This window comes from Hyaena hyaena, unplaced genomic scaffold (genome assembly GCF_003009895.1).
Source record: "Hyaena hyaena isolate Hyena2069 unplaced genomic scaffold, ASM300989v1 scaffold_81, whole genome shotgun sequence".
Classification (NCBI taxonomy): domain Eukaryota; kingdom Metazoa; phylum Chordata; class Mammalia; order Carnivora; family Hyaenidae; genus Hyaena; species Hyaena hyaena.
Window position 1 is genome coordinate 3,031,066 of NW_024080714.1, and position 14,237 is coordinate 3,045,302.

Below are 14,237 nucleotides of genomic sequence, written 5' to 3' on the forward strand. Positions count from 1 at the left end.
ATTGGGTAGCAGCACACATTTATGGGGCATCTTCTGTGTGTCAGAGCTGCACTGAGGGTCCTCAGTATACTTCCACCCTTGACTCTCAGGGCTTTTTCTAAATGTCAAGACATTAATTAATCTCTTGGGTCATCACAAACAATCTCTTGGATAATTAAGAATATTCTATTGCACTTGTATACACTAATGAATAAGTTAGTGATATACTAACCATCAGATAGATACTACTGATGCTTCCTTGAAAAAAATACATTTTAATCCAAACCCCTTATGTCCTTCTGTTCTTGACCAACTTCCTCCGTCTTTATCCTCAAATTATCATGACTTGACAGAATTTTCAAAAGAAAAGCAATGACTCTCTTTGTGATACTTTTTATATTCTTTATTTCTAGACAAAGAAATCTTTATTTTTCACCCAATTCTCAAAGTTAATGGATTTTTTTTCCTGAAGCAACTGATTTGAAACACAAGGATTTTCCCACCCTCCCACCCCCATTGTCAAGCTGGCATACATGTTGAGCGATCCCATGACATTTGTTCACACACGTAAAATGTGACTTGATATTTTCAAATAAGGAAGGAGAATTGTGGAAAAGAAATAAATTTTGTAATTAACAAGTACTCATTGTTGTCATTGGTACTATAGTTTTTGGTGAGAAGAAAAGGAGGTATGTAACTTACTATAAGTGTAACTTACTATATACACTCTATTTTGGTAAATTTCAAACTTCAGGAAAAATGCAAGAATGAGATAGGCACAAAGAACATTTGTGTATGCTTTACTCACATTCACCTGCTATTACCTTTTTATTCATTTGTTTCATCATGTGCTTTGTATTCTTTTTTTTCTCTCCCTCCACACACACACTATCTTACTGAACTATTGGATACTAAATTGACTTTTTATCACTAAATATTTCAATATATATTTCCTTAAGAATAAGGAATAAAATCATGATCACCATTTGGTAAGGCCATCTGACAGGGACTCTGGGTTCGCTGCACATCCCTGTTGACTGTGCCAAACTGTGAAGCTTACCTCTCCTGGTCTGGAACAGTTTCTGCAGATGGTCACACAGACAATTAGGTAGGCCAAGGTGACCACAGCACTGATTGCTGTGTAAAGTGCTTTTTCCGAGGGAGGTTTGTTTATTGCTTGCCCCAAAAGGGGCTGAGACTTTAGCTCTGGGTTCCTTAACTGTGACAAACCCATTGTGTGTGCAGCCACCATCTGGTCCCATCCCACTGCCTTGTGGGGTGGGGGTAGAGGAGCATAGCTATTGGGAAGCATCTGCTTTTTGCTGTGCTGTGAGTATTAAACTGTCTGACATTTGGTCTACTTGTAGCATCTAAAGAGTTGTAGTAAGACAGCCTGTTTGCTCAGTCATCTCCTTCAGAGTCTGGTTACTTCTTTCCGAAGAGGTACAGCAAGCATTGATACTCTTTCCTCTGGTCCATTGAATTACATTGTCCATTTTGGTCCCCATGGAACAGTGCCAAACCTGCCTGCTTGCCAAGATACCTCTTTTGGAAACTTGTAACTCCCTGCAACTACCATTTTCTAAGATGGTGCTTCTTTCCTGACATAACCACAGCACCATTATGGATTCCAGGAAATTTGACACTTGACAGGGATACACGATTTTAATGTATCATTTTCCAATGTTGTCAACAGCTTTTTGAACTGTTATTTATTATTTTTTTTCAGGAAGTCAACTAACAAGTCCCCTTGGGTTATATTTTTAACCTATTTTGAACAATAAAGTTTTGAAAAACTTTTAGATTCAAACTGAAGTTTCCTTGAGGCACTTTTAATCTCTATCCATACAATGGCTGGAGTTTGTTTACTACCCAGAAGGGAATTTAAGAGATTGTTATTTATTTATTTACTTACTTATTTAGCCAATTCCATTTGAGGACTTGAGAGGTGAGGTGACATGCCTCCTGGTTAGGGAAAAGTTGGTCCAAAATTTTTATTGTTGCTTTTTGCAGCCACTATTTTTTGCTTCCATTTTATTTTCCCTGTTTGTGATGCCATCCACAGAAGTTGCAACTGAAGCCAAAAACTGAGTTGGGTCCTTTTGAATTTGATCAGAATTTCAGCCAGCAGTAAGCTTCAAAATTTCATTCACATAGAGTCATCCAGACAAGGCCATGCAAAAAAAACTGGGAGTTGATGACTCATAGGCAAAACTCTACATTTACCTAAATAACATAGAACTCATCTTGTTTTCTAAGCTCCATTGCCTGAATAGACATATTAGGATCTGGAGTATGACAAGGGGTGAATCTTCGGTCAAGGAGAATGTAAGGACTGAAATAATTGTGTAGTTTAAAGGATCCAGACTGGATGATCCATATGCTTCCTTTGGCTTTTTTTTTTTTTTTTTTTAAGTTTACTCATTTATTTTGAGTGAGGGAGAGGCAGAAAGAGAGGGAGGGAGAGCATCCCACAACAAATGTCTTGATCAGTTACACATGGTTGTCAGGTTAGAGTGATGGTTCTCAGTTCATTCCCTCCACCTCCCCATCCCAGGTGACATTTGGCCATGTCCGGTGACACTTTGGCTGTTGTAACTGGGGGTAGGTGGGTGCTACTGACATCTAGTGGATAGAGGCCAGGGATGCTGCTGAACATTGCAGCACACATTTCCCCACAACAAAGAATTAGCTGGCCCCTAATGTCAACAGTGCCGATGTTGAGAAGACTTAGCTAAGACCAGCCTTATGATTTCTTTTGGCACCATTATTTCATCCCTTTTAAAATTTTCTTCATAAAAGCTGTAATTTGGTTGCTTGGGGATAAGACAATGAAGGAGATGAAAAGTGTAAAGCCTAACTGAGTGGCTTAGAGTAATAGCAATGCTAGCCAGTTGCTTGGCAAAGTACAGAAACTATGATCCCTCACGTTCAAGTTAAAACTAAGTCCTAGCTACTGAAAATACCACCATTCTCACAGAAGTAGCAATTGAAACTGGAGAGTTCCAGCAGTTTACTCAGGAACATTCAGCTGGTTAGTGGCAGAATCTGGATAAATAAATGAGCCACCTAAACTTTTAGGATTTTATATTATATCTGCTATCCTTATCTAATTATCAGGTGTTCCCTTACTTGCTGAAATTTTTAATTAAATTTACAAATACTAGAGTTTATGTAATACGGAATTACCTGACTTTTTTTAGTCATAAAAGTTGTCTTAAACTCTATTTGAAAGCCAGATATTTGAAAAGATTCTATCATTTTTTATATTTGGAAAAAATATGCATAGTCAAAAAAGTACGTTTCTGGCCTACACTTTCCTCATTTGTAGAATAAAGGAGTTTGAACTGGATGGTCAATCTTTAACATTTTTTTTTTCAGTTCGCAACACTTAAGAATTGTGACTATTTTGTATATGCTTGGTAACTCCAATTGCATGAGTGGGACTTAGATGTTGATCTTTACTTGCAATGTAGTCATTTGAGAGTCTACTTGTCCCACTGAATTTCCGAAATAGCCAGAAAACTTTTCGTTAACATGTATGCTCACCATACTGCAAGCTTTCATCTGCAGCGTAGTGAGGTTCTGAGAGTGACGTGTTTCTCTTCTATTTCCTAAGGGTAGCTCAGGAAAAGCAATTTTTAAGTTGATGTTTTGAATTTGAATGAACCCATATATAATTATATTTGGGGAGTTTTGAATATAATGACATTTTAGCTAACATGACAAAGAAGAAGAAAAAACAGAAAGAGTGAACTGTTCTTGCTAAGTTGGTAAATTATAGAATGGGTTAAATACATGATTGTATTGTCAAATATATAATGACCACATTCTCTTCCACATCCACTATGTGCTGCATTTTCTTATTAAGTTTCTTTTTTCAACAATTTGGCTTTTCTTGAGTAAAATATTCTTATTTCTTAATGACATTTTCCATAACTTTTACTTTTTTGCTTTTTTATCAGATGTATTAGAGGTAAATGTTTCACTACAATAAGAAAAAATTACTCATTTCTTATGCTTTGAGGGACTTAGGCATACCATTTGGGATTCTGGATCATGAAGATCTGATAATGTGGATAGAAAAAAGAGGAAAAAATTAGGTAGGGCTTGATAGATTTTCTAGATTTCTGGTATCCATAGGATCTCTGTTGTCTGTGTGGACAATAGAATAGTAGGAAGAATATGGCTGATTTCAAACACAAATATACTCTTTTTCTCCCTTCCTCCCTCCCCTTCTCCTCCCCTCCCTTGGGCCCTCCCTTCCTCTCTTTCTACCTTCTTACTTTATGAATTCTATGCTTTACAGACAAATGACATGAGTTACTTTTCTCCATATTAATTCTTGGACTGACAGAGCTATTTTTTAAATCACAATGAAACTTGCAGCTTATATTTATACGTATTCAATTTTTGAAATAATATGTAGCTAATTTATCTGGCTAATTATATATTTGCATGCGTTCCTAATGAGTTCAGGTGTTATGGAAAGAAAAAGTAACTCATTTCCTTTGATTCACAAGCAGTAAGTCAACAAACACTAAATTAAATGTAAATTTGACTCCCAGGGGCGCCTGGGTGGCTTAGTCGGTTAGGCGGCCGACTTTCGCTTAGGTCATGATCTCACGGTTCGTGGGTTCGAGCCCCGCGTCGGGCTCTGTGCTGACTGCCAGCTCAGAGCCTGGAGCCTGTTTCAGTCTGTGACTCCCTCTCTCTCTGACCCTCCCCTGCTCGCGCTGTCTTTCTCTCTCTCTCCTAGAAATAAATAAAAATCTTTAATAAAAAAAAAAATTTTGACTCCCACCCAGGTATTGATAGTAAAATAATATTTATGAGTATTCATTCCTTCAGCATACATCACTGGTAATGTAGAAGATCAAACTTGTATGGCATCTGGAGAGTAGGCATTATAATCTTTTGGATATGTGTCATCAAAATGATTCATGTTTTGAAAAAGTACTATTACAATGATTTAGCACTCAAAATGAATTGTTTGTAGCCTCCCCTTACCGTCACCGTGTGTGTGTGTGTGTGTGTGTGTGTTTGTGTGTGTATGCTTTTATTGCAGTATAGCGTTCTAATATTTCACTTTGTCATGAAAGTTTCTACTAACTTCAAAACCAGGAGCTCCATTATATAAGAAAGAAATGCCTTAGTGTAAAGGGAGAAGGGCAACAAAATTTGTGCCTCTAGGTTCTTGACTTCCATGAAAATAATAATTAGGAAGGAAAAATTATGACATGTTTTATTTTAGAAACTTGTGTTTCTCATAGTCTCATCCCCCAAATACTTTTACTATTTGAAAAGCTGTATCAATTTGCAAATATTTATTGAATTTATCAAAACATAGTTTGACATTCAAAATTAATGACTGGTTTGTGATAGGTCTTCTTCATTCAGATGGTCAGTTTGTTTGGGATGAGGAAGAAAATGCAAAGGCAAAATAATAATATGTAACTGCATTTCAAATTCATAAAGGTAGAAGAATAAATGTGTTGTGGAAGTTAAGAGATCAAAATGCCTACCCTTTATATTTAGCTCCCAAGATGCAAATACGAATAGCGAATAAAGATTGACATGTTCCAAAGTACTAAATCTCCATGTGAGAACTTTTCCACGATAATGATTATGAAATATCAACTTGCCACTTACGGTTAGCCAAATAAATAACATCTCATTTAAAGTGAGTTTTTAAAAGCTACACATATTGCTTTACTTTATCAATTAGTTACATCTACTGAAACAACAAGCACAGGAAAATACCGCAGTAATTATATTAGTTAATCTAATCTTTAAAATGTAACCTCTCTGAAAGATAAGAATATTCATTCAGGAAGAGCACTAGCCAAGTCATGTTCACCGTATGGCTCTGATATAGAGAATAATCTTCTGGTTCAATTCTCTTATGTGCAAGTTCTTGTAAGATGAAAGGGTTTGCTCCATCGCATGTTGGGCAGGCATAGCATGACAACTTGAACTTTCACCTGACCCCCTGTCTTGGCTTCCTCTAGCACCGCCACTCATCAAATTGCCTTCTCTAGTAGGATAAATGTGATTTATGAAAATACTAAATGAACCTCTCTGACATGAATGAAAATTTTTAACTTGCGGAAAAACAAATGCTATCATTCTGTGAGCATCAATATGGACTTAATGATGGCAAGAGTTTAGTTCAAATAATTTGAACTCATATAATGATAACCAAAGTTCTCATCATTGAATTTCTAATTCCCCAGGCTATTCATCAATCTATTGTGATGTTTATCGTTACACACAAAGATATCCTATGAATACATCAACACAAGCCTACATAAAGACCTTCCGGCATTTGAATTGTTAGTATGTAAATGCAAAAATTTAGTTCCAAAAGTCACCAGTCTTCACATAGATAAAGATCCATTCCAGCTGGATTCTTTCCTCAGCCATACTTTTGTAACTATGACTTTGGGCAGGTTAATTCTGTAAACATTGGTTTCCTCGACTCTGTGGACTGTATGGACTATTATCCATACCTCATGTGACTAAGTAAGACATACTGGACACAAACTGATCAGTAAGTGTTATTTCTAATAGTCTAAGAGACAGATTTTTCTTTGAATAAACATATTTTCAATTAAACAATATTTTCTCCTCCCAGATTATGGCCAAGTTATAGAAACATATGAAATTCTTCTGCTATTTATTAAAGATAATGTTCATTTTAAATCTAAATAGGCTCTGGTACTACACACACTTAAAGAGGCACAACAATATCATGCACATACACGCGCACGTGCGCGCGCGCGCACACACACACACACACACACACACACACACACTTGTAACGGGAACCATTTTCTTCCTAAACCCTAGAATTGAAAGAACAGCCATTTTGGTTTAGGAAAATATGGATTAATGAGGTCAAGCTCTGTTGTTTTGTGAGCTATTTGCGTTTGGGGCTTTTGTGATGGAATTGAAATGTTTTTCCTTTTCAAATTATCTTTCTATAGATATTTTATTTTAAAAAAATCAAGATCTAGTTTTTGAGAGTGACGTGGTTGATTTAAAAAAGTAGTCTTCTGCTTTTAGTTTAGCTGGGGGATAATATAGCTTTGTAGTCAATACAAATGCAAAGCATCTCCTTATTTCTTGACTTGTTACCTTGCTTAAAATGTCAAGAAAATGCTTTAAAAATGGTAACCAGAGGGCTTACCAGCCGGACTTGCCATATTACTGAGAAGAAGTGGAAGGAGGTACCATAAAGTTTGCTTTATCACCGTTATATTAATTACTATGTCTTATAAGACTCACTGATCGATATATTAGAGAGTTTAGGATTAGTCCAACTATAGCTACATTATCCTTCTAAATATAAGATTCATTTGGTGAAAAAATTCTTACTAATCAGCTGGACTAAAATGGTAGCCACTTCAGACAAAATAGTAACTTTGGTAGTATTTGGATAAAGTTACAGTTTAAATAAGTTTTCAGTTTTGTGTTTTATTCAAAAGGCAGATCCTTAGATCTCACCTTGACCTTGATGCACTGAACCAGAATTTCTTTCTTTTTTTTTATTTTTTAAATTTTTTAAATATATTTTTTCTTAAATAGTTTATTGTCAAGTTGGTTTCCATATAATACCCAGTGCTCATCCCAACAAGTGCCCTCCTCCATGCCCATCACCCTTCTTCCTCTCTCCTCCATCCCCATCAACCCTCAGTTTGTTCTCAGCATTCAAGAGTCTCTCATGGTTTGCCTCCTTCCCTCTCCCCAACTATATTTTTCCTTTTCTCCTCCCCCATGGCCCTCCGTTAAGTTCCTCCTAATACACCTATACGTGCAAACATATGGTATCTGTCCTTCTCTGCCTGACTTATTTTGCTCAGCATAACACCCTCAAGTTCCATCCACGTTGCTACAAATGGCCAGATTTCATTCTTTCATTCTTTCTCATTGCCATGTAGTATTCCATTGTATAGATAAAACACATTTTCTTGATCCATTCGTCAGTTGATGGACAGGCACTTTACATGTTTTGACTATTGTTGAGAGTGCTGCTATGAACATTGGGGGTACATGTGCCCCTATGCATCAGCACTCTGTGTCCCTTGGGTAAATTCCTAGCAGTGCTACTGCTGGATCATAGGGGAGTTCTATTGTTAATTTTTTGAGGAATCTCCACAACACTATTTTCCAGAGGCGCTGCACCAGTTTACATTCCCACCAACAGTGTAGGAGGGTGCCCATTTCTCCACATCTTTGCCAGCATCTAAAGTCTCCTGATCTGTTCATTTTGGTCACTCTGACTGGTGTGACGTGGTATCTCATTGTGGTTTTGATCCTCATTTACCTGATGATGAGGGACGCTAAGCATCATTTCATGTGTCTGTTGGCCACCTGGATGTCCTCTTTGGAGAAGTGTCTGTCCATGTCTTCTGCCCATTTCTTCACTGGATTCTTTGTGTTTTTTGATGTGGAGTTTGGTGAGTTCCTTATAGATTTTGGATACTAGCCCTTTAACTGATAGGTCATTTGCAACTGTCTTTTCCAATTCCGTCAGTTGCCTATTAGTTTTATTGATTGTTTCCTTTGCCGTGCAGAAGCTTTTTATCTTGATAAGTTCCCAATAGTTCATTTTTGCTCTTGAGTCCCTTGCGCTTGTGTTGCGGATGTGTTGAACCAGAATTTCTTAGAGAAGTTTTTCAGCACTTACACTCACAGTAAGGTTTGAGAGCCTCTGGCTGAGACCATGTAATAATATTTAAGAACAAAATAACATTTTGTAAGAAAGCAGAGGAAAGCTTTGGATTAATATTAGAGGCCCAGATATTTGTCTGGGTTCTGCCTCTTATTGGTGGTTTGATCCCTTAATAATCATTTAGCCTCCAATCACTTCTCAGCCTTTTGGCTAAGATCAAGTGTATAATCATTTAGCCTCCTTGAGCATTTTTTAAATATATATTTACCCATCATTAAATGGGTTATAGGAAGCCAATGTGATAGTGCACATGAAGGCACTTTTTAATCTGTATGCTGTAGGATACAAATATAGGATGGCATTATTATTATAGTTGTGGTTAATACAAACTTCTTAAATAATAATCCAACTGGTCTAATAGAGTTGTTTCTTTTCCCATATAATGTTAAATAGCAAAGGGCATAGTCTAGATGTCGAAACAGAAAATGCATTATAGAATGCAGTCAGAGTGGAAACCAAACAGTGAAGGCAGTAAGAGTGGCCAGCATCTCAGGTCCGAGCTGACCTGAATTGATCTGAGCAATAGGGGAAGTATTCTGAAGCAAGGTGGAGTCCAGTAACAATGGTAGGGTGGTACATGTACAGAGAAATTAAATTGCAAGGAGAGCAGATGGAAAATGAATATCTATGCCTGATTTTCCCTAATAAAAATCTAGAAGCCATAAAGACAAGGAGCTGAACATAAATCAGGCATGGGGTCCTGCAGCTGGAGTGGGAGACTGAGCCCCAGGAGGTATAAAAGGACAGGAGAAATCTTTTCTTTTCTTTCTTTCTTTTTTATGCTTGGCCAGGGCAAGTCCTCTTTAGGGCCCTAATTCCTGTTTTGGCCTCCTTGTCAATAGCTCTTGTTAGAAATAAAATTAGAAGACAAACACAAGTATAACAATTTTTTTTTTTTGAAAAGTAGAACTTTTGGTCAGAGAACTAGAGAGAAGAAAATGAAAAACACTGCTGTGAATATCTTCCAGTTACTGAAGGATGAGACTGGAATAACGGCAAAGCATTACATGAGCATTGATGTTGTCAATCAGTCGTATAAAAAAGGGGTCATCCTTACCACCCTCCATATCTCCTGAAAACATCATGAGCCCTCTGATCATCATTCATTCAGCAGATATTTTTGGAGTACTTTTTAATGTGTCAGATACTGTTTTAGGTAGATACTGGAGCAATGAGAAAGAGCAAGGCAGATACGTTCTGTGCTCTCAAGAAGCTATGCCTACGCAACACAGCATGTGCCTACAATATAGACAGCTGGCAAAAGGGGCCACGATGATTTCCCTCCCTATATCCACATCCCTTTGCAATGTAACCGCAGCTCCTGTCATCAAGAGGTGAGGTCTGTCTGGCCTCCCCTTGAATCTAGAACCTGTGCCCACCATGAGAACAGCAAGGAAAATGAGGATCTGCTGGAAGATGAAAATCCATGTGCAGCTTGCAGTTGTTGCAGGGGTCTTCCTAGACTAGCTCCCTGACAGCAGTTCTGACACCTGCTAATGTCCCTAGAGTGAGCCCAGCCGAGACCGGAAGAATTGTCTAGCTCAGCCCAGGGGCAAATACTGATCTATGGAAGCACAAACTAAATCAATGGTTGCTTAAGGCCACTATGTTCTGGGATGATTTGTTATGTAGCAAAAGCTGACTGAGCAGCCATTTCCTACATAAACATGATTCAAACTTTATTTGGGGCACAGAATTTTCTTATACAGCTTGTCAAATTACCTTGATAACTGCCAACTCTTCACTTTGCGCTGTATGGACATGGTCTCAGTGTACTTTTGTCAGAATACAGACACCCTGGGAAGGTTTGATATTGGATCTCTGATCTGCAGGATATGAAGTTGGCTAATGTGCTTGAAACATGACATACATATACAAGAGTATATCTCTTAGAGAAAATTCAAATACATCTACAAGTACCAACTCCAAACAAGCAGTTAACAAGTTCATGCAAGTCTGATTAGCTTTGTTTCCCAACATAGTAGCTCACAGTTTAAGAACGGAAACACACACACAAACAAAAACCCCCAAAACCTGTATGACTAATCAACTATGTACTATAGACACAGCCATAGAGTCTCTGGTTTTCCCTTTAAATAGTTTTATTATTTTGAAATATTATTGAAACTATCGCCAAAGGCTTCTGTATCATTCCCGATGTCTGTGTGTAACTGCTTTGATTCTAACGATGACACATCAGTGGAGATTAGTGAAAGAGATCTTTGATTTATCTTAATTTTCAAATATGTCAGAGTGTCTTTTCCTCTTTTCCTGGCAGCCGCTCTTCTCTGTCCGGTCCTCCCAGCTGGGCATTTTGGGAAAGCAGCCAATTCCAGGGCTAATGTGTTTCTGCTGTTATCTGACACTGATGCTGCTTCATAGAGGCAGCAATGAAGATAAGCCCTAATTGGATGTATTTTTAAAGCAAACCTTTTAGTTACTTAGAACAGAGCTTCCTCAATTAGCTTCCTTTCCCCTCTCTCTAGCTGTGCAGGAACCACATTAATGTGGAAAAGCTGGATATGGATGGGAGTCAAGGGCAGGGTCTGGGCAACCGAAGGACAATCATAGTGAACTCAGGAGAAGCGCTCCACCAGACAGGCTGGGAGCTGAGCTGTTTCCAGCACAGCAGGTGAGGGAAGAATGCTGAGAGGGTCAGATGGGACTGGAGTCCTCGTCAGTGGCCCGGGGTCACACTACCCACAGCCACACCACAGAGTGCCTGCAAGAGAGGGAAGGTAGGGCAGGCTCTGGCGGAGAAAGAAGCGATACTTATATAATAGGCTCCATCATTGCACTCCAGTGGAAGTACTTTGTTCCAATGCAAAATATGTTAACCTGGGTTTAGGATTCAGAGTTTTAAATTGCTTTCCACAATATATTATCCTCAGGTCAGAGAAAACTTATGTAAATCCCTACCCTTTTTTAAGTTACTCACAAGCTTTTGTAGTTGCTGAGAGGGAGCTAGAAGAAGCAGGTATAGAGGTCTTGATTGGAAAAAATGGAAAAGAAGCAGAATAGAAAAACATTTCTTTCTGGCTTTTATTTCTGAAATGAAATTGGAGGTGACACTTAGTAAGTTTGTAATTTCCCATTGGTTGGAAGCGGGTCTGCCATCATCCCCTTATACTCTCTAGGAGGCCCAATGGCCCCTGTCCCTTTTGACCTTATTTAGTACCAGCGGTGTGAGGATCAGCACCCCCTACGGCAGGCCCTCTGTGCCTCTTTACATTAGGTCTGTGGTCAACTGCAAGGGGTGAGCCTGAGCAGGGTGGGGCTGCAGGCCAGAGAGGGGGTAAGAGGAGACAGAGTGGGGAAGGGCACAGGAAAGAGAAAAGGAGAGGAAGCCTCTGCTGCTCTGTACTGTAAGGCTTTCCTTCTCCCTCCCCAATTCAACTTCCTTGTCATTTTTATGGAGTCACCTGTTCTGACAGTCCTGCCCTCTGACCTTAGGAAGTTTTAAGGTTCTGACTCAAGGATTTACTTCACAAGAAGTTAAAATTTGAGTTCTGTGTTATAAAATTACAGGGGCTACGATTTTTGGATGCTGGCACTATCATTTGAAAATTTACATATTTAAATTAATGTTAATAGTTATGCAGTATGTTTGATTTATCTGATAGGTCAGATTCCAAATTTTGCACATTGGTGGCTTATTGGGGTCATATTAATTTAGAGAGAATTTTTTTTCTTTTCTATTTTTTGGTTCTCATGTGATTATAGTATTGTGTATACATCTTGACTCTGTGCAGCCTCGCATCCATACTGTGTGCTTAGGAATACATCTTCCAAAAAATAGTCACTCCTCATCATATTAACCCTGACTAGTATAAGGACACTTATAAAACTAAGTTAGTTCTAATAATTAAGTAGTATGATTGTCATGTCCTCTCGAGTTCAGGTACAAAAATGGACAAACTAATGGCTGAACACATTAGGGCTGGCCACTTTTTTCTTCTCTTTTCTCCTTTGCTATGACACTGATTTTCTGGGAACACCTGGCACTCATCACCACAGTGAGCAAAGTGATGACACTATCTGTTTAACCACAGAGGCAGAGCAGGATTGGTTTTTGAGAAGTGACAGAGGTGTTGGAGTGATGTGCATGAAACATAGAACATTGGGGTAAATTAGAAGAACTCCAGAAAAAGATCACTTCCACCATGTGCTAATGTCATTAATTCCGCATAGAAACAACAGCTGTGAAGGTAGTGATTTTTAGTGGCTTTATGGATTTCTAGTAGGCATATCTATGTATCTAAACAAACACATACCAGTGCATAGAGCTGTTTATATAATGAAGCACCCCTCTGTCTGAATGACTATAATTTCCTGCTCTCCTCCCTCAGTCCTCATGGGAGGAACCTCCATCCTTTAGTTACCGATCCACTTCTAATGGATTAAGGCTGGATTGGTACAGACTATAATGCTTGTGCCATCCCCGGTAGGTATACCCAATCCCAGAAGCTGCATACCTGATGGTTAGTCCGATCCACTGTATTGGCCGTGGAAGGGTGGTCTCGAGTATTCTGACGGATTCGAGTGGAGTTTTGTTGCTCAATGGTGGAGGAAGTGGGGATACAGAACTCTCTGAAGCATCGCTTGAAGTTTTCATCCAGAAATGCGTAAAGGACTGGGTTCAGGCAGCTGTTTGTGTAACCTAGAGCAATGCAGAAGTGCCAGGAAACGGTCTGGAATGTCGTTTCTGGGATTGTAATCAAGGCTTTAATGATGACGTAAATGTGAATGGGAGTCCAGCAGACGATGAACACAGCCACAACCACCAGCACCATCCTGGTGATTCTTCGCAGGTTCCTGTCCTTTTCTTTGGAGCCAGAGAGCATACGGACACTCTTGAGGCGTAAGATCATCAGTCCATAACACACCGTAATGATGAGGACAGGCATGATGAAGGCAAAGATGAAAACACAGATTTTCAGCAAGTTTTCCCAGTACCAGGTTGGGTGAGAGAATGTGAGTGTACAGTCTATGGAACCTAGGAAACAATGATTATAAGGAAGAATTAGCAGCAATATCTAACTGTAACCTTGACCAGAGCTACTTTAAAGCCATGATGGGAAACCAATAGGAGAAGATATAAAGAAATTGAGGGAAAAACTCAGCTCTCTGTTGATTTTCAGAAAGAGTTCATTTTTAGTTTTTTCCCCCATCATATATCTCATTTTTTGTCTATTTTGATTGCATTAACCTTTCATTCAGTCAACAGTTGCGGACCTTTCACTGTGAACTAGATCCTTTATGGGATCTATGTTCTATGTTCTATGGGGGTTCTATATTATAAAAATATAATCACTGTCCAAAGTCTATAGGAGTTTCCAGCTAACGGATATTTTCATTCCACTTTTTGATCGGTGGATCATCATTCTAGAAAGATAAATTTGTCATGTAGGCAGTCACTCAAAGTTTTAAAACAAGCTTCCACTTAATGTTTTTTGGGAGGGGTTAAGTTCTAACTTTTTAATGTTTTTTATTTATTTCTGAGAGAGACAGAGACAGCGTG

The 14,237-nt window shown here is 38.6% G+C and overlaps 1 protein-coding gene across 1 annotated transcript in view; it reads right to left on the reverse strand.

Moving 5' to 3' along the window:
* Positions 1-10,497: 10,497 nt before the first annotated feature.
* Positions 10,498-14,237, reverse strand: part of OPRM1 (opioid receptor mu 1) — a 45,622-nt gene continuing 41,882 nt past the window's right edge. The window contains exons 3-4 of the mRNA XM_039234089.1: positions 13,192-13,712; positions 10,498-10,542 (exon numbers count right to left, since the gene is read on the reverse strand). Of these exons, the coding sequence (XP_039090020.1) occupies positions 10,498-10,542; positions 13,192-13,712 (566 nt within the window). The remainder of the gene's footprint in view (positions 10,543-13,191; positions 13,713-14,237) is intronic.